Source organism: Thermochaetoides thermophila (assembly GCF_000221225.1).
Source record: "Thermochaetoides thermophila DSM 1495 unplaced genomic scaffold scf7180000011818, whole genome shotgun sequence".
Lineage (NCBI taxonomy): Eukaryota > Fungi > Ascomycota > Sordariomycetes > Sordariales > Chaetomiaceae > Thermochaetoides > Thermochaetoides thermophila.
Window position 1 is genome coordinate 2,229,059 of NW_006383034.1, and position 19,300 is coordinate 2,248,358.

General features: G+C 52.3%; 4 protein-coding genes across 4 annotated transcripts; all 4 read left to right on the forward strand.

The window, feature by feature from the left end:
- Nucleotides 1-1,627: 1,627 nt before the first annotated feature.
- On the forward strand, nucleotides 1,628-2,439 carry CTHT_0046100 (putative poly(A) binding protein; the record flags this gene model as incomplete). The annotated part of the gene is made up of 3 exons (XM_006694927.1): nucleotides 1,628-1,717; nucleotides 1,829-2,085; nucleotides 2,151-2,439. The coding sequence occupies 3 exons, from the start codon at nucleotides 1,628-1,630 to the stop codon at nucleotides 2,437-2,439; spliced, it is 636 nt and encodes a 211-aa protein (XP_006694990.1).
- A 2,570-nt stretch (nucleotides 2,440-5,009) lies between these two features.
- Nucleotides 5,010-7,913, forward strand: CTHT_0046110 (E3 ubiquitin-protein ligase RSP5-like protein; the record flags this gene model as incomplete). The annotated part of the gene is made up of 6 exons (XM_006694928.1): nucleotides 5,010-5,044; nucleotides 5,234-5,328; nucleotides 5,391-5,496; nucleotides 5,547-5,680; nucleotides 5,734-7,759; nucleotides 7,814-7,913. 6 exons carry the CDS (start codon nucleotides 5,010-5,012, stop codon nucleotides 7,911-7,913), a joined length of 2,496 nt encoding a protein of 831 aa, XP_006694991.1.
- Nucleotides 7,914-9,382: 1,469 nt separating this feature from the next.
- CTHT_0046120 (hydrolase-like protein) lies at nucleotides 9,383-11,379 on the forward strand (the record flags this gene model as incomplete). Its single annotated transcript, XM_006694929.1, has 3 exons — nucleotides 9,383-9,904; nucleotides 10,043-10,511; nucleotides 10,562-11,379. 3 exons carry the CDS (start codon nucleotides 9,383-9,385, stop codon nucleotides 11,377-11,379), a joined length of 1,809 nt encoding a protein of 602 aa, XP_006694992.1.
- Nucleotides 11,380-16,223: 4,844 nt separating this feature from the next.
- Nucleotides 16,224-17,359, forward strand: CTHT_0046130 (uncharacterized protein; the record flags this gene model as incomplete). The annotated part of the gene is made up of 2 exons (XM_006694930.1): nucleotides 16,224-16,337; nucleotides 16,412-17,359. The coding sequence occupies 2 exons, from the start codon at nucleotides 16,224-16,226 to the stop codon at nucleotides 17,357-17,359; spliced, it is 1,062 nt and encodes a 353-aa protein (XP_006694993.1).
- Between the last annotated feature and the right edge of the window lie 1,941 nt (nucleotides 17,360-19,300).

The window sequence follows — 19,300 nt, forward strand, 5'->3', positions numbered from 1 at the left end:
TTGCCGCTGGCCTGGACATAGAACTCGCTATGCGCGAAAGACCACGCATCGCACGTGGCCAAAGGAATTTCTTGGAACATAGCTGAGCTGAGGAGTCGGCTCTTTCAAGTCAGGGAAGTACGTTTGAAGAGGGGTTGAAGGGAACAAATCGCACAAGAAGACGACAAAAGAGCGTTTGCAGCGCCCCAAAGCAGCGTCTACTGAATTTCAGACCCGGAAACCCTCGTATTTATGTGATATGCGATATTGCTTTTTTAGGGTCTGCAGTTGTCGTTGCTCAAGACCCGGATCTGATGTTCTCAAGAGCTGTCAAAGCGGGGGCTCCTCAAGCTCTCTGAAGTTAAGGCTCGATACAGTGTTTTCTGCAGTAGCGTTAAAACTTCCCAATTCACCAAGCTACTGTGAATGGCTGCCTGTGTCAAGCAGCCAACGTTCTTTTCGACAGTTGTTGTTGTTGTTGTTGTTGTTTCAATTGGATGAACAGTTAAGTATCTTTGCCAGTGTTATACAGTGATCCAAAGCAAGAGTCCACGTCAACTCCAATGCACAGAGTTAGGTCCCCACTTACACCATGAGAGATAACAATGAATGCATAAAGCTCATTTGAAGTGATGATATTACTGAAAATGATATACAGATAACAAGCTGAATGGATCTTGACTTGGTGACTAATATTATAGCCTCTTTGCTACCCATAGTTCTAAAGGTCAACATTACCCCTGACGGTTGCCAGGGCAAATTATTGAACCATAACTACTTCTAATAATTTTGTGGACAGGTTTGTCTAATATTCTGACTTCCACATCTTCTTTGCAATCTGCTGCAAATCCTGGATCTTCCATGATGCCAACCATCTTGAAAGGTTAGGACTTGAGAGTGTTAGCCTGAATCTCTCCTGTAAGTATCTAAAGTAACAGTCTTTAGTCACTTAATATGGCTCTACTTGAGATGCGTGAGACCTCCAGATCGCCATCTTGTTTCGCTATCTCTCTCAAAGCATCATGTAGAGACACAAATCATGGCAAATTAAATTATATCCAAACAACGAGCAGATCTTATCTCAGTTGCTTTGACCAGTCGTTCTGGACACACACTCTCCAACGACACACCAAACTCCGTATTTCTGAAAACCTCCAACAAAGCGAGCAACGGTTAACTGGTCCGTGCGTCTCAGCTTACATAATCCAACAACCACTCAACCCACTTGTCGTTGGCGCGGCGAGGAACGTGCACCAGGCAGGCTCGGCTTCGCTGACTGCTGAATGCAGTGAAAGCTGACCGTGCTGGACCCCAACTGCCAACTGCCCGCCTCGCCGTGTCTGAATCTTTGGAAAGGTGCAACACCTCTGGATAGCATCAGCTCAGGTTGTGCTGTCAGAGCTGCAGCCCTATTCAGCGCCGTTCCTTTTTTATCGATCAGTTTGCATTGCGAAACATCTTTTTACGGCGATACTTCACACACGCAAGGTACAATGATGCCCCCCGTCTTTAGTCCTTTGTGGTCGGTTGTTTGGGTTGATGGCAATCGCCAGTCAACCTGCAGCTGGCACCAACGGTCATCCAAGCATTGCATATCCAACACCCAAACTTATTTGGCTGACTTGCCATCTGCAGACCATCCATTAAAATGAGCAGCGCAGTAGAAGACAGGGAGAAGCCCCACGATGAGACGCGCGACCATGCCGACGGCACCGATGCCGACGATGCCAACGAGGAGGTGCGCCACCCACCCCGACCTGTGACCGGCCGCATCGCCCTGCCCTAGCAAGAGGAAAGGAAGTAGCAGGAAAAGAGAATAAGAGATGGCTAATGCAATACCCCGGGACAGGAAGAGATCTCTGCCATGAAGCGGCGGGTGGCCGAGATGGAGGCCGAGGCAGCTAAGCTCCGCGAAATGCAGGCGTCTCTCGACCAGGCGCGCGCCGATCTGACAGAGGACAAGGAGGAGGTGGACAGCCGCAGCATCTTTGTTGGCAACGTCGACTACTCCACCTCGCCCGAGGAGTTGCAGGCCCACTTCCAGAGCTGCGGCTCCATCAACCGCGTTACTATTCTCCTGGACAAATTCACCGGCCAGCCCAAGGGGTATGTCATCTTGTTGCTCCGACACATAGCTTTGTCTTTGCGGGTTCATACTGAAAGTCTTGTAGCTATGCCTACGTTGAGTTTGCCGAGCCCTCTCTCGTCGCCCAGGCGCTAGTTCTCAATGACTCTGTCTTCAAGGGTCGCAACATCAAGGTTGCCCCCAAGCGCACCAACATTCCCGGCATGTCGCGTGGCCGTGGAGGCTTCCGTGGCGGGTATCGTGGCGTCCCCCGCGGTGGTTACTATGGCGGTCCCGGCAGAGGCGGCTACCATCCCAGCTATGCTCCGTTCCCTCGGGGCGGCTACCGTGGTGGCTATCGCGGACGGGGACGCGGGGGCTATGCACCGTATTAGGATCGCTGCTGGCGCTGCTGGCAGAGAGTCTGGTGGTGAGCCGCGTTGGGATGACCTTTGATGTTATTTGAGTGAGGCTTACTGGATGAGACGGGCGGGATGGGTCTACGGATGGACGCGGTTTTGGTCGGAACGATTGATCAGTGGCAAGGCTACACTACCTAGCAAGCAGCCCTTCCAGTATGTGTGAGATAGGGAGGCCGGGAAGGGAGGCGTCTTTTTCGTTTTCTACGGGACAAAGTTGGGTTGCTGTTTGTGTTGGCAAGGCGTCAGGGGGACAACATGGACAAAAGAAACGGATGGTCTATTCATCGCTCAGCGGATTACCCTTTTCACTACTGTTGTTTTTCACCTTTTTCTTCACCGAGAGCTTAAGCCTGCTTGGCAGCCACGGGGAATTAAACCAGATGTGGGCATTGTCTATAAGGTATATGGTACGAACAGCGGTCTCGAGGTTGTCGGCTGTGGTGAGAGACTTTTTGTCACCGCTGTCATGACTATCAAGCAATGATCCAATTCCACTATTGCCCAATCTCTGAGAAGCCCGGCGCCATCTTGTCAGATATTATCCTTGGTTGTAGTGGTGACCGCCCTAGCAGCCCTTGGAGAGTTATTTTGGTATCAATTGTGCCTACCTGATTATAGCCTCAAGACTCCTCAAGACTCAACAGCACTTCACAGGCGCATCTGCAAGCTCTCGATTGCAAATCATATCATATGCATTTCTTTCCAATTCGGAAGACTGGGGTATTTCGCTTGTAGTTCAGCCAAGCCTTAGCAGTTGATAACTTTCGATTTTCAAATCAGTTGTCGCAACTACCAAGCAGATGGCATTGCTCTTGACAGGCACTCAATGGACAAGCGTTTGAATGATAGGTACGTAGCAGGAAAATCCAACGGAACCTGCGGCACAGGTTGCTTGAACCGGGAAGACACGGTCCTAAAAGCCAGTTTTAGGACATGAAACTGGACTTGGAGCAAGAAATTTAGAGCCTTGCAGCTGGCGAGTCTGCCCCACTGCCCCACCAACAGACAGTGCGCCGCTCTAGCGCACACGGCCCCCTATCAAAGTTCAAGACACTGCCTGCACAGTTCCATTATCCATTACCGATACGGAGAGCGTGTCAGCAACTGAGGTGTGTTCCCTGCCTGGCAGCCACCTCTGGTCGGAAGGTTTCTAGAAAAGAGACTGGCCGGGCCCATCATGTGACATGCTGACCTTACCCTGTTTATGTTAGCCTCGTCGCTGACCACTCTTCTCACACTCAGGACGCGAAGAGAACCATGCAAAGTCCTGCCGACTGTCAGGTCGGGCGAATCGATGCGCCGTTGATGCAGCCGCCCTTGGCACGCTGAACCGGCGGGGCAGCGCGCTAACAGGCGAGAGCCAAGTCGCCAACCCTGGCAGGCCGTTGGGGCACCTCGGTTGGTTGAAGACACATGCCCCGATAGACGCAAGTACCAAAAGCCGCCGCTTGGTAGCATGCGTCCACCGTCCACACCGTGTGACGGTCCCGCTCCCCACTGTCCCGCCCACTGGTACGCGAGGAACAGCAGGGCATGGACGTTAAGAACCACTCTGGAAACAAACACCTCACAAGTCACAGACGGAGCAGAAGCGCCCAGCAAGTGAGCCGACTGCTGCGATGTGCATCTGCGACTCTTGGCTATCTCCCGACTGAGCGGTTCTGCCTCCGAATTCTCTCCGTTTGAGGGCAGTAGAAGTGATTGCGGCCGGTGTCTGCTGGAGAAGCTCTTAACTGCTAACAGCTCCCATCCGCTTTTGCTGTCCTGGCCCGACAGTTTACTGGCCTACCTGACCTAGGGTACCTGGCCTTGAATCTTGGCCAAAGCGGGGTGTCTGGCCGAAGGCACGAAGGGGGACCGCAGCACAGCCTCAACGTCGGCAGCGTCCAAGCATCCATCAACCATTCGATTTCGATTTCGCCGGCTCGACCATCCATCGTTCCCCGACTGGCCAGTCTGCCACACATCATCCATCTCGTGGCCATCAGATTGCCATCCTGTGCCATTCCATCTCTTTGCAGTCTGAACAACACCAACAGACCCTCATCGCCTGTCGCATCCTGACCGTCCTGACGTGCTGCGCTCGTCGCTCGAGTCGTGTGCTGGTGGTGCCCGCATATTCGGTACCGTATCTTTTGATCCCGTAACTCGACATATCCCTTACCCCTTCGTGTGTTTTTTTTTCTTTGTCTCCCTTTTGGCACTGCTTTTCGGCTTCTGCGCATCGACATTGGCACCGGCACCGGCACCAGCTCTGTCCACGAGATACCTACAACGAGCACGCTCTTCAAGTCCTTCGAGTAATCCGTATCCCGCTCCTACACATCTCTTCCGCAGGCAGATCTCAATTCCATTCTCTCCTGCTCCTCCGTCCCTGATTCTGGCCTGCCAAACTGCCTGCCTCGCGCGAACGGTCTCCAGTGCCCATCTGATCTCGACGACGTCTCTGATTCCGACGCCGACCGACCTCTTCCTCGCTTTTACCTGCGTGACTGTTCCCGGGCTCCTCGCGCAAGCCCTGACTTGCGCGACCCGCCACAGCCATGAGCAACAACACTCGGATGGATGGCCTTCCAGCGTAAGTCGACGCCCTGTCCTGATCTTATATCTCTAGGCTCCCCGCCGCGGGGATGCCGCTACTGCCGCTCCGGCTGGCATTCCAGTGACAATGACGTGCCCTGCTCGGTCTGGACGAAAGCAGAGCTAACAAAGGTGCAACAGCCAACCCAATCTCCGCGTCACAAGTATTGCCCCTCCCCTATTCTAGCCTTCGGACCATATCTGTCCCTTCTCTTGGAACAGCCGCTGACCCCGCCTATTTAGTCATCGCCGCCGATGGCTTGTACAAGCGAGATGTTTTCAGTACGTTGAATGCTGGCCTTGCGATCCCCCTGCGTTTGCGATGTGCTAATTGGTCTCTGCAGGGTTTCCTGATCCCTTCGCGGTAGCTACCATCAACGGCGAGCAGACTAAGACGACTCAGGTGTCGAAACGGACCCTGAACCCATATTGGAACGAGAGCTTTGATTTGTATGTGTGCTTGGTCCCTATCATGTTGACCAGACGCTCACATGTTGCAGTCGGGTAAACGAGGACAGTATCCTGGCTATCCAGGTGTTTGACCAGAAAAAGTTCAAGAAAAAGGACCAGGGGTTCTTGGGTGTTATTAACATCCGGATAGGCGATGTGATCGACTTGGTCCCGGACGCCGACGGTAAGAAGGGGAACATAATTTTAGATTTAGAAGGACATGGCTGACCGCCCCAGATCAAATGCTTACCCGGGACCTCAAGAAGTCAAACGATAACCTCGTCGTGCACGGAAAGCTCATTATCAACCTATCGACGAACCTCTCAACTCCTAACCGCACTCAGCAGACCCCCTCGGCTAGTAGACCTTCTCTGCTTGCGCCGCAGACCTCGACCCCGAACGGCACAACGGACCGTCCCTCATCCGCTATGTCGTCGGCTGTGTCGACGAACGGTACACCGGCTGCCAGTCAGCCGATGCCGTTAGCACACAGGCCTGCCAGCTTAGCGTCAACGACATCAACCAGCCAGGCCACGGCAGCTGCCACAACCAGCACGACAACAGCAACCGCCAACGGGACCCCGGTACAGCCGCGGCAGGTCGATGTCAGACAGCTCAGCCCGTTCGAGGACGCACTCGGCCGGTTGCCGCCCGGGTGGGAGCGTCGCGAAGATCACCTCGGGAGGACGTATTATGTAGATCACAACACCCGGACGACAAGCTGGAACCGACCAACGGGGACAGGGCAGTCAGATGCCGAAGCGACTCAACAAGCGCAGCGGCAGCAGCACCAGAACCGTTCGCTGCCAGAGGATCGCACGGGAGCCAACTCGCCAACACTCCAGCAGCAGCAGGCAGTGGCACAAGCCCAGGCGACGGCGCTTGTCCATACGGGAGCTACGACCGCAGGCACGGGCGAGCTGCCGCCGGGCTGGGAGATGCGCTGGACACCTGAGGGTCGGCCGTACTTCGTCGACCACAACACCCGGACAACTACCTGGGTGGACCCTCGGCGCCAGCAGTATATCAGGATGTATGGTGGTAACAACCCCAACGGTATTATTCAGCAGCAGCCCGTGTCACAATTGGGCCCGCTGCCTAGTGGTTGGGAGATGCGTTTGACGAACACGGCTCGTGTTTACTTCGTCGATCACAACACCAAGACCACTACTTGGGACGATCCGCGCTTGCCATCGTCTCTTGACCAGAACGTACCCCAGTACAAGCGTGACTTCCGCCGGAAGCTTATCTACTTCCGGTCGCAGCCTGCTATGCGTATCCTGTCTGGACAGTGCCACATTAAGGTGCGCCGGTCACACATCTTTGAGGACGCCTTTGCCGAGATCTCACGGCAGTCGGCGACCGACCTGAAGAAGAGGTTGATGATCAAGTTCGATGGTGAGGATGGTTTGGACTACGGCGGTCTGTCTCGCGAGTTCTTCTTCCTCCTGTCGCACGAGATGTTCAACCCCTTCTACTGCCTGTTCGAGTACTCGGCACACGACAACTACACGCTCCAGATCAACCCGCACTCGGGCATTAATCCTGAGCATCTCAACTACTTTAAGTTCATCGGGCGGGTAGTAGGGTTGGCTATCTTCCACAGGCGCTTCCTCGATGCCTTCTTCATTACCGCTTTCTACAAGATGATCCTCGGCAAGCCGGTCACCCTGGCCGACATGGAGGGCGTCGATGCCGATTTCCATCGTTCGCTGCAGTGGATGCTCGACAATGACATTTCGGGAGGCATCATCGAGGCTACTTTCTCGACGGAGGACGAGCGCTTCGGCGTCATCACGGTCGAGGATCTCAAGCCTAACGGTCGCAACATCGAGGTGACGAACGAGAACAAACGCGAGTACGTCGAGCTAATGGTCAAGTGGCGTATCCAGAAGCGTGTCGAGGAGCAGTTTAAGGCGTTCAAGGAGGGCTTTAACGAGCTCATCCCGCAGGATCTGATCAATGTGTTTGACGAGCGCGAGCTGGAGCTGCTGATTGGCGGTATTGCGGAAATTGATGTGGACGACTGGAAGAAGCACACAGATTACCGCGGGTACACGGAGAGTGATGAGGTCATCCAGTTCTTCTGGCAGACGGTGCGGTCGTGGGATAGCGAGCAGAAGAGCCGACTGTTGCAGTTCACCACGGGTACCAGCCGTATTCCGGTCAATGGGTTCAAGGATCTGCAGGGCAGCGATGGACCGAGACGGTTCACAATTGAGCGCGCGGGTGATATCAATAATCTGCCCAAGGCGCATACTTGGTACGTTGCCTTTGACCAACTTTCTCAGGCCGAAGATGCTAACATATTTCACAGCTTCAACCGCCTTGATCTCCCTCCGTATAAGACGCTGGAGCAGCTGCAGCAGAAGCTGACGATGGCTGTTGAGGAGACGATGGGCTTTGGTCAGGAGTGAGGGGCTTTATATACATTGGGTGTTGTTGGTTGTGTTTCTGTTTATCTCCTTTTAACATCTCCCTCCCTTCGGCTCTCTCTCTCTTTTTTTTCTTCCCTCTTCTCTTGTGCTCTCTCTCATCGTCCCCTTGGAATGTCGTGTCGCACTCTCAAGTCTTGCTCATATATCTTGGGTTTGTTAACTTGGTCTGTTGCTTTGCTGGGAGCGGTGCGGCAGGTTTTCTTTTTAACGCTCTATTGCAATACTACGTACAACATCAACACAACAACATGCACACTCTGTTACACTACGCTAACGTTAAACGAACAAACGCACGCCCGGACAAAAACGTCGCGCAACGTCAACATGTTACAGATGACGTCGTTGTTGAGATCGAACACACGTCGATGGTATAACGAATGAAGCGCTCGTTAATTGAAACTGACCGGTTGATTGATTGACGATGAATTGCCTAGGTCAGTCATCATGGTTGTGGTTGCTGCTGATGGCTGTCTTGTGTTGGTTCGGTTGGTGTGGGGGTTGTCTTTGGTTCCTTGGGGCCAGCATCATCATCATTGTCATTGTCATCATCGTCAGGGGAAGTATTGGTTGTTGATATATTTAGGTTACGTACCTCTGCTCACGTCGAGGCACTCCTGGACCGGCTACGGTCGAGCTTTCTGTGCTGGCCGTTGCCCTACTTTCAGTGACTTTCCAGGGGCGATGGGATTGGCTTCGCGGGGTTTTGCTTTTGCGGCTCTCCTGCTTTTTCGCTCTGCTCTGACTGACTGTTGTTGATGATAAACCGGTGCTTGTATATAGAATTAAGGTAGTCGCTACTTGTTGGCTTCATGATCCTCAGATTCAAGTTCCGTACTCTTCGACGTGGGAATTGTGAGATGCTTATTGGCCAAGCCGTGGAAGGGAACGATGACCGTCCCTCGATCCTTATGTTCTGCTGTCGCGATCCCAGCTAGGTACATGAACGTGAAGCGATTCGAATTTTTACGTAAAACAGCACCAGTTCTTGGGGACTCTTCAGCTGGCCTTAGTCCCAACTGGGTTTTCACGCTTTACCTTCGTAGCCCATAGGCATGACCTGAAGAACGGCCGGGACAAAACAGGCATCCCGAACATTCATAGGCTAGTTAGTCGGCTCCCTGCAGCCGGGCCGGCGCCGACTCCGGAGCCGATGTGGATCTGGGGTCGTTTCGGAATTTCATCCCGTCTTATCGCGACCCCTTGTTTATCTGCTATTTGTAGCCGTCCTCCGACTTCACTTAAACCAATTCTCATTCACCCGCTCACCCACATTGCCCTAAGTAATTACCACGCACACAGTTCTTGGTTCCTGACACTTCAGTAAGAATTTCCAAGCAATCCAAAAACAGAAACTAGAGTTTACCGCACTGCTGACTTATCTCCAGCTTTCAGTTTCACATACATCTTACATATTCTTATCACCAAACCTTTACCCACCTACACATCTCATGTCTCCAGCACCCCCTCCAGTGACCCAACCGCCCCCCGCCAGCTGGGCGCTCCGCATCCTCTTCTTTGCCATCGGCGTGGCCATCAGCCTCGCTCTTCAAGGCCAAAAGTCCTCCTCACCTGATGGCAAAGTGAACCTCGACCTCATCTCCTTCGTCCAGCGCCTGCTGGGCAAATTCCTTCCTCCTAGCCATGACTTACAAACGCAGACACAAACCTACTGCTACCAGTCCATCCTTTCTTCCGGTATCAACCCCGTCCCGGGAGTGAATTGCTTCTCCGTTCGAGATGGACGCTTCGTGAGGGTGTTTTCATCCACTGACCCCGCTACGCGGGAAAGGGTTGAAATCCGCCAGGGACATGCCCTCCCCGGCCTGTGGGACGGACACGGGCATTTGCTGCAGTATGGAGAGTTCTTGCATTCCGTGGATCTATTTGGCGCGGAGTCGTTCGAGGAGGTGAGGAGGAGGATAGGGGAGTATGTTGAGAAGAATCCGGACGCTGGGACCAGGAGCAGGTGGGTGAGGGGTGTGGGGTGGGATCAGATGCGGTTGGGGGGGATGCCGAGTGCTGCAGGTATTCCCCTTTTTTTTTTGGCTTCAGTTTTGTTCAAAACGTTGGGGTGTTGGATTGCTGACTAACTGCTGATTTTGGGACAGGCTTTGTTAGATGAGGATGAGCGGTTGAAAGGGAAGTATATCATGCTTGATCGGGTCGATGTGCACTGCACTTGGGTATCGTCGGCAGTTTTGCAGCTCCTACCAAACTTACCGGCCGAGGTGCCGGGCGGCGAGATCGTTCGCGACCCTGGGCTTGGGGTGTTCTGTGATAATGCGATGGACTTGGTCATGCCTCTTTGGCCAAGGCCGAGCCGCGAGCAGAAGAAGGAGTTCGTGCGGTCTGCCATGCGCTCGCTGCATAGTGTTGGGCTGGTGGGCATTCATGATGCGGGTGTCACGCCGGAAGATATTGCTTTGTATGAAGAGATGGCGAACGAGGAGGGAAATGGGTGGACGATGAGGGTTTATGCTATGATTGAGTGTCCTGAGAGGAATAGTTTCTGTCCTGAGGTCGCGAGGAAGGTCGAACATCCGATGTTGAGGGTTAGAAGCGTGAAATTGTTTGCAGGTAAGTTTTCCTTGAGGTTTGTTGAATTGAATCACCCCTAACAATCACAGACGGCGCCCTGGGCAGCTGGGGCAGCGCCCTTCTCGAGCCATACAGCGATCGACCCGACACATCCGGCTCTCTCCTAGTCAACGCAACCACCTTGACCAAGCTCGCACGCTCCTGGGCCTCCGCTGGCTACCAAGTCAACATTCACGCCATAGGCGACCGCGCTAACCGCCTTGCCATTGATGCCCTCGAAGCAGCCCTCAACGACGTCTGCCCCCCTTCAGACGAACCCTCCCGCCTAGTTTCCTGCCAACAATCACGCCGCTTCCGCATCGAACACGCCCAAATCATCCATCCCGCTGACCAAGTCCGCCTACACGCCCTCGGCATCATCCCTTCCATCCAGCCCACCCACGCCACTTCCGACATGTCCTACGCCGAACTGCGCTTAGGCCCCGAGCGCATCGCTTTCTCGGCCTACCGCATGCGCTCACTCTTGGACCTCGCCCCCTGTTTGGGCAGCGATTTCCCCGTAGAACCGGCCAACCCGTTCGGGGGGTTGTATGCAGCTGTAGCGAGGAAGGATCCGAAGTCTGGAAAAGGCGGTCCTGGGAAGGAAAAGGATGGTTGGTATAGGAAGGAGGAGGGGCTGAGCTTGGCCGAAGCGCTCGATGGGTTTACTAAGGGAGCTGTTAGGGCAGCTTTCTGGGAGAAGAATGGTGGAGAAATTAAAGAGGGGATGTGGGCTGATTGGGTGGTGGTTGATAGGGAATTAGGTGGCGACGAGGAGGATCTGAGGAGAGTGAAGGTGAAAGAGACGTGGGTTGCTGGGAGGAAGGTTTATGAGGAGGATGAGAGCTGGACAATGGAGGACTTATAAGGGACTGAGAGGAGAGGGGGGAGAGGTATCCGAGGGCGACGAGGTATTTTTTTTTTCTTGCCAGACTTGTTCGTTTATGCCAGATTTTAGAAAAGGTTATTGATTTCATAGTTCCAGTCCATATAACGTCCATCATCTAAAATCCATCCTTCTTTAAGCGTGCGATCTAGCCTGATGTGATGTCTCTTTGAGTCCACTTCTCATCTTTCTCTTATCATCAAGGGCTGCTACCGGTATCTCTCAGCAACGCTTGAAGCGCTGACATGCCTTACCATTCCTGCACCACACACAGTTTCAAGGGACGATGCCCTCAAGACTTGAAAAATCGAGTCATTTCGCACTTGTTGCCAGCGGTCAGTACTCGCCATCTTTCCAAGGAGTGACTTAGCCTTGCTGTCAGTAAAGAACTAATCAAGTCCAAATAGCAAGTTTATAGCTCTAGTTTTATCTAATTGACCAAGAAATGCTTGGGTGATCTTACGCAAAATATTTTAAGAACTGATCAGGAAAACCCCCCGTTACCAATCCTGAACTATAAGGTAAAACTCAGTCGCTGACCGGTCAGGCAGCTGAGGGGCTACAGTTTTGTAAAGTTCTACTCTGGTTTCTCTACAAGCATGATGCTTTTCTACGCGCCACACCCCGTTTTAGGAAGACAGCTTGGGCTACCCCTCCCAACATTCCTTGTCGGGGTTCAAATCAACCGGGCTGTATGTGGTTTTAATTGGCCCCGTCGGTCTATCACTTATATACCGGGCTCTATCGATACGAACTCTTAAGAATTGACTCAGATATGTCTCCCGACGATTAGAACAAGGCCGTGACATTTTCCTCTGGTTGAATGGTCAGCAAAACACATGTTGAGAAAACTTATACTTAAAACTTCTACGCCAATGTTACTGAGCCTGCAGCAATTTCTATCTCCATTCTCTAGCCACTGCCATACACGGCTAAAGTCTCTGTTTCATGTCCACTTGCAGCAACTAAGAAATGTGATACGGCGGTCTCCAAAGCGCAAATCGCAATGGTTGACAGCCAAAATCATCTGGAAATCAATGCAAATCCAAAACCTCGAGTCAAGTTCTAACCCAGCGCCAAATGTGCTGTGTTAGATTATAGCAGTCTAATATCAGTTGAGGACAAAGTCCATCAACTTCACGCTTAGCAAACCGGTGGTGACATTCCAAAAAGACTGCGGAAGTCTCACCAATACCTCTTGCTAATGATAAGATTAATATTCTGGGGTTTCGAGTCGTGTAGGTGACTACAATTACATAGCATAATTCAGAAAGCGTCCGAAGCATCGAAAGTAACAATAACTGAGCCCCTTTGACGGCCGGGAACATTGGATCCCGGATCTCAGCAACAGTAACTCCGACATAACTGTCTACGTTCTCGGCCAGAATTATGTTAAACATATGGCCCCACTCGATGATCCCTTGTTCAAAGCAACGGAGAAGATCTCGCTCGAAGAGAGTGTCGCCTTTTCGCTGTGTCGATAGAGTCGCGAAGTTCAGGAGGTGGTTTATGCCGAAAAGTATACAACATGTAATCCGACCACTTCGAAACACACCGAGCCCGATAGTTTCTCGAACACTGCCCTTAAGGTAATCACGCACAGCCAGGAGTTAGGGCTTCAGTGATGCCCAAGTATGGACAGCTGTGCCAATCGCGATGGCACTGGCTAACAGCATTTTCTGTCAGGCCGTCAGCGCTTTTGGTGCGGGATCTCTCTGGGCAGATACTCCTTTTTTTGGTCCTTTTACACTGGCGTCTCGCGGCCTGCCCAGTATGCAGTGGCAGAGAGAAGTGCTTGGTTGGCTCAGGACCAAGCTGGCGATGCTACATGCCGAAAATGCCGATTTCACACCTACCGAACCCGGGCTTATCTGAAACCTTCTAAAAGTGACAGAGCGCCTTAGCGCCTTTCTGAAGTCATAAAACTTTATAAGAACTGTAGTGCAGATAGTGAAGCTTAAGATCATCATTGAAGTCATAAGCTAGCAAATGGGGTTCGGGACTGGATGAAGCGTAAGTCCAAAATTTCTTTGAGTTATGATACTAAAGCTCTGTTACATGAGCAACGATGTGAATCAACTGGTTCTAGCATTGACGCTCATGCTCTTTTTTTTTTTTCCGGTTCTAGCAGTGTTGCTAAACTCATATAACAAAAGCATATTGGTGCAGTTGGGACGCTGATAGTAAACTGAGCTCTGAGAGACATTGCACGGGATAGCCAAGAGTAATAAGGTACACCAGAGGAACCAGCGAAAGTTTCTCCAAGGAAGGAAGCGCGGTAGTAATGAAGTCATAGCCACGTTAAGCTTCAGCATGTCCCCGCTTGTTGCTATCTCAGAGTTTTTTTGGGCCTGGAAGAAGCTTTAAGCAGCTAATGAACATCCGATAAGTGGCATTGCTCCTGTTCGTGCGATTCCGATGCCACACCCGAGGTAAAACAACCGTGGGTGCATAATCAATAATTGAGCAATCACCGATGCTGAAAGACTGGAAGGCCGAAAGACAGACAGTCAGCCTCTTTCAATCACACTACGAAGTGAGCTGATTGAACTTTATACTCTGATATTGGCCCCTCCAAGGAGCGATGTCGGTGGGCTGTCTAGACAAGGCTGAGTGGCAGATCATGTGAGGATATCTTCCGATAGATTGTTGTTGCAAGGCTGTAGAGATGGTTGCGTGCATCAGTCGAACATCCTCACCAACCGCGAAGCTGTACAATGGAGAGACATATAACTCGGTCGAACTAAAGAGAGAATGATTCGTCGTTTAATTTCCTGCACTAGACTTGCACAGTTGGATCACAACTTGAACCATCCAGGTCATACCAGCCCACAAATCCCTTTTATACTTCCTTCAATCTTCTCCTGCACTATCTGCTGGCATATATCTAGCCAACTCTCCGCATAGTTGCGATTGAAACGGGTTTCTGGCAGGACTACTCCAAGCCAGGCCTTTACGACTGGTCCCTGACACTCGAAACAGCCTTGGAGGGGACTTCATGATCGGTTATACAGACATCAAACTACAGAATGTAGGCATGATCCTTGTGTATGTTTCACTTCGTAAATTATGCTTTATGACCCGGTCGTATACCCCATTATAGCACCCCTAAGGGATAGAGACGGGGCATGGCATTGACAAGTTAGCACTATCACGGATCAATCCGAGAGTTAGTTACGGGGGTGCACCTGAGACGGGTAACTGGCAGCCTACTTCAGACTTCGAGAGGGACGACGCTGACATCACTTTCCTCTTTCCCAAAATCTATGTTGTCTTGTATACCACTCCAGTCCGCGATCCTTTTTTTTTCTTGCGATAGAGCCGGTACCAGGGAGCAAAGGTTTATTCTACTGGAACAACGCTAGTCACGTCCCTTTGAACCTGAGCCAAACACAGCTGCTGGGAACATGTCAAAGTATGTTGACCGCACGAACTTGTTATCGGCCGACTACTCAGACGTGCATGAAGAGCAACCATGTAACCACCTCGTGCGCACAGTCGCCGATGCTCAAAATTTCAGTGTTGTCGGCATTGTTTGTGTAGTAATGGTTGTGTTCCTGATTGTAACGGGTGACTTGGTCTGGTGCAGGCAAAGATTGACAATAGGTCAAATGGGTTAGATGATGGCCACTGACGATGTGGGGTGCACAGCGAAGTCAATTGCTACGTGTAATAATCTTTCTTAGTCCTCAGTGCCCTTGTGTTAGGGAGAGGAGGAAAACCAAGAGAAATCTATCATGTCCGGGCAGTTTCCTTACTAGAATTCTCATCATGCCTCGGCCATATGGCTCATTCTCTTCGTTCATCCGGCTCTAGACATCTTCCGGGATCAAACCACGTATTTGTGCTGCTCATAATCATCCTGTCTCTGGTGACCCTTGTGTTGGCGGTCGGGGATATCCCTTTCCTTGGACTGCCGTGTCCATGTGACACTGATCCTATGGTTGGACTTGTTTCTTGCTCCGACCATCATGCCTCTTTTAGCTCTGAAATCAAACTGGTAGTCAGCTGTCGAATAGGAATGGAAGGAGAATTGCAAACTGCAGCTGCTGAAGGGTTCGCTCGGTGGAAAGGGGTTGGAATGAAGGGAAGCTAAATGTCCTATTTTTGAGTGATGAAGTGCCAGAGGAGCCGGAAATCTTCGAATTCAGAGCTAGAGGTAGCTCTATGTAGAGTGAAGTACATGGGACTCATGGATATCGAATGTCTTGACTATTTGACAGAAGACCGAGGACTTAAAGTAGTGATGGAGTTTAACTCGTGGCGGTTATCATGTGAACCAGGCCATCTGGTCTTCGACTGAGACAGATTTGCGATTCAAGGAGTAGCGGATGCTTGATGCTTGTTCGTAGACGGTCCTAGACGCCGGTCTAGTCTCCACTCGGATCCGTCCGTTTCAGCGGTGACACAACGTCGGCGGCCGGCCGGGCGCTGGTCGGCATGCTAGTGATAGGCTCGGCGGTTCGGCCCGAGGATGGCGCCTTCGACGGGGCGCCAAGATGTCATTCCCTTCGGTGTTCGGCGTGTCGTGTGGCTGACAAAGCCAGAGACTGCGTGTGGCTGAGGATCTCCATTATGTGGCTGAGTCAACTGCGTCCTCAGCAGCCAACCGCATCTTAGGCTTGAACTAGCCAGATAAGCTCAGAGACTAGGCATAAGGAATACTCTGTGGAGTCTAGAGCTCGAATTCTTGTGCCTTCGTTGTATAAAAAAGTGAAAAAGACAAATTTTAGGTTGGTGTGGGGTGTCGATCCGTTGTTTTTTTCGATCGATTTTAGCTGAAGGTAACTTTGGGCCAGAGAGAGGGAGGGGTTCGGGAAATAACAATGGCCACTTCCGCTCCTCAACTTCAAAACAAATATGAAGATTTGTCAGGCGTCAAAACAGACGCAGATGGCAATCCGTACAATGCTCTCATCAATGCTTGCGAGGACAATCCGGTAAGGTACTTTCGGACTCCTGTGGTCGCAAGGCGGCCTTCTCTGGTTGCGACGGACCGCTGACCACCGGGCAGATCAAGATCCAGGCTCTCTACACGACGCACCGCACCACGAGAAATGCACAGCAGCGAGAGAAATTCCTATCCCCAGATTTCAAGGGACTGATCATCGACCCGGTGTTACTGCGCTTGGAGAAGCCTGACATCGAGCCCGGCTTCAAGGATGAGCGACACTGCCTTGTGTTTTGGGCCCGACCCCCAGAGCACATCCTCAAGTTAGCTGCCCATCTCCAGTCACTGCTGCTCAAAGCAGCTCCCAGTAAGTGCCTTTGGCTTGCTACCAACTTGATTGAGCCAAGCGCTGATGTGGTGAGCCGCCTACCCCCAGATCTGTGGCTGATGCCACTACACCGCATGCACATGACGACCCTAGAGATTGCCCACTCGAAGACGGCCGATGAGATTGCGGGCCTTGTATCGAAACTCTCGGATATCATTCCCACTCTCACAAGTCTGCCTTCTATCCGTCGCGCCCGTGTAGTCAAGCCAATGATCTCATATGACCTGTCCGCCGTAGCAGTGTCTTTTGTGCCGGCTGCCGGGGAAAAGGTCTTGTCCCCTCCCCCCGCGCAGCCGGCCCCAAAGACCGTCCAACACGCTGGTCTCCTAGTAGGCAGCGTCGAAGAGAGCGACCGCTACACGTACCATCACCTCCGACGGGATGCCTTCGATATCGCGGCCGGGACAGGCACGCCCATTGGCTCTCGATACGTGGTTCCCAGTGCGCACATCACGCTGGCGCGCTATCTGACCGACAAGGATCACAAGACGCCGGAGCAGCGGCAGCGTTGGGTGCAGGCGATTGAAGACATAAACAGGTGGCTTGAGCAAGAGGTGTGGGATGTGGAGGACGGAGAGTTCATCGGCGAGTGGATTGTGGGCCAGGAAAGAGGCCTCGACTGCCGCTGTGGCGCGCTCTGGTACGGCGGCGGGCGGACCATCATGGTGGGCGAAGGATTCTGAGGCTGATGAGGGTCATCAAAACGGTTGACTTTCTGGGAAATAATTGCGATGGGTTAGGGTTATCGGCTTCGTATGAAACGCAATGTTGGAGGGCATCTGGAGACGGGGTTTGATGATCTCAAAAGAGGATCGACACCACACACGGATGCATGCCGCCGTCTTGGTTGGGACTTGGCCCCGCGGAACCAAGGAGGCCATTCTGGCGCGACCGGGACTCGGCTGGTGCCAAGACCGACCTCCACCACTCCACCACTGGACCACTCCACCGCTGGCCAAGTAGCGCAGGGGCCCCAAAGCTGCACAGTGAGCTCATCAGAGCCGTCATTTTTCTGGAAAGGTTCTGATCGGCTGGGCTGATTTCGGCTGCAACACGCCATGGAATTGATTAGCGTTTGACTTTATATTGCAAGGATTGGGTGTTCGGGAGCACCGGCAAGATGAGATCTGCAACAATGAACAATTGGATGTAAATCATATGGCTGTACTTTTTTTTTTCTTGTTCATGTCAACTGTTACATCAATGGTAGCTCGATGAACAGGCTCCCCTTGCCACACACCACTTTAGTCACTTTGGTGGGTGGGACGCTTGCTTCCATAGCAAACGTTGACCAGCCAGGTCACGCCTGAAAGCAGGGGGATGGATACGGGCCATGGATACAACACTGAACCACGAAAGGACAAGGGATAGTATCGCTGGGCTGGGAATGTCAATTAATAATACCTGATTAAATATCCGTAATAACCCTGGAATGATAAGAGACCTCTTTGACACCTATTTTGGTTCTCCTCTGTTGAGTTGTTGGGTGTGTGTGTGTGTTTGCATGTGTGTGTATGTGTGTGTGTGTGTGACACTGATTGACCGCAAGAGAGGACTGAGCAGCCCCGTTTGTGTGAGATTACCAAGCCCAAGATTGAGCGTTATTGCAGTCTGCATACTTCACTCCGCAACCGTTCCTGTTGCACGGGAGGCCCTTTTTCCAAAAACCCTTCATCTCGGGCCAATCGCCCATGGCAGTCCACGGTTGATCTGCCGTCCAGCAGCTTGGGACTAGGGATTGGACACTGTTTGACGATGCAGCAGCGGGTTGCCGTAGTTGAAATCCGACTGGCGATCACCGACCCAGCCCTCCGATTAGAGTAGCAGCAGCAGTAGTACGGATCCGTACCTGGCATAAGTATCTAAGCTGTCTAAGCTGTCGGGAACTGCTTGGGTGTTGTTGAACAGCTTCTTTGATTCACGGCGAAGTGAAAAAGAATGAAAGTGGATTGAAACACTAGACGTCCACGGCACACCACCGAGTGTCTTGACTCCAGATCCTAACCCACCAACAATTGGCGACCAGCAACCGCACCAACACACACCACACCACACCACAACAGCAGCCTCTCGCTTCTCGGCTCCGCACCCGCATCTTCCTCCTCCACCCACACCCTTCCCTCATCCTCCACAATCCACGGTCCGCGGTCCACAGTCCACAGTCCACAGTCCACAGTCTACAGTTCACAATCCAGTCTACACTTGACCTCTGGCACCGCACCGTCACCTACATTCCCACTGCCAATCTGCCACTCTCCTCGACTCGCGACAATTCGCGCGACTGCCTCTCTGCCTCGTTTCCTTGCTGCCACGCGTGCCGAGTCCTAATATTTATCGACCAAGCATACCCGTGTCCCAAGTACGCACTCCGTACTCTGTGCTCCGTTGCTGCGCCGATCGTCATCGCTGTACGTACATTCCATTGTGCGACCACCGCAGCTCCAACCAGCAGCATCGTCAACATCTCTAATATCGCCGAGTTCGCCGCCAGCCCGTTGCCATTTTCGTCGATTCGGTTCATTGATACATCAATATCGCAGAATCCTCTCCCCTCTCCGCTGGAAACTCGGTCCCGTCCAGCCGTGATCCATGGTTCTGCCCTGGGAGCCGCACATGGCCAACAA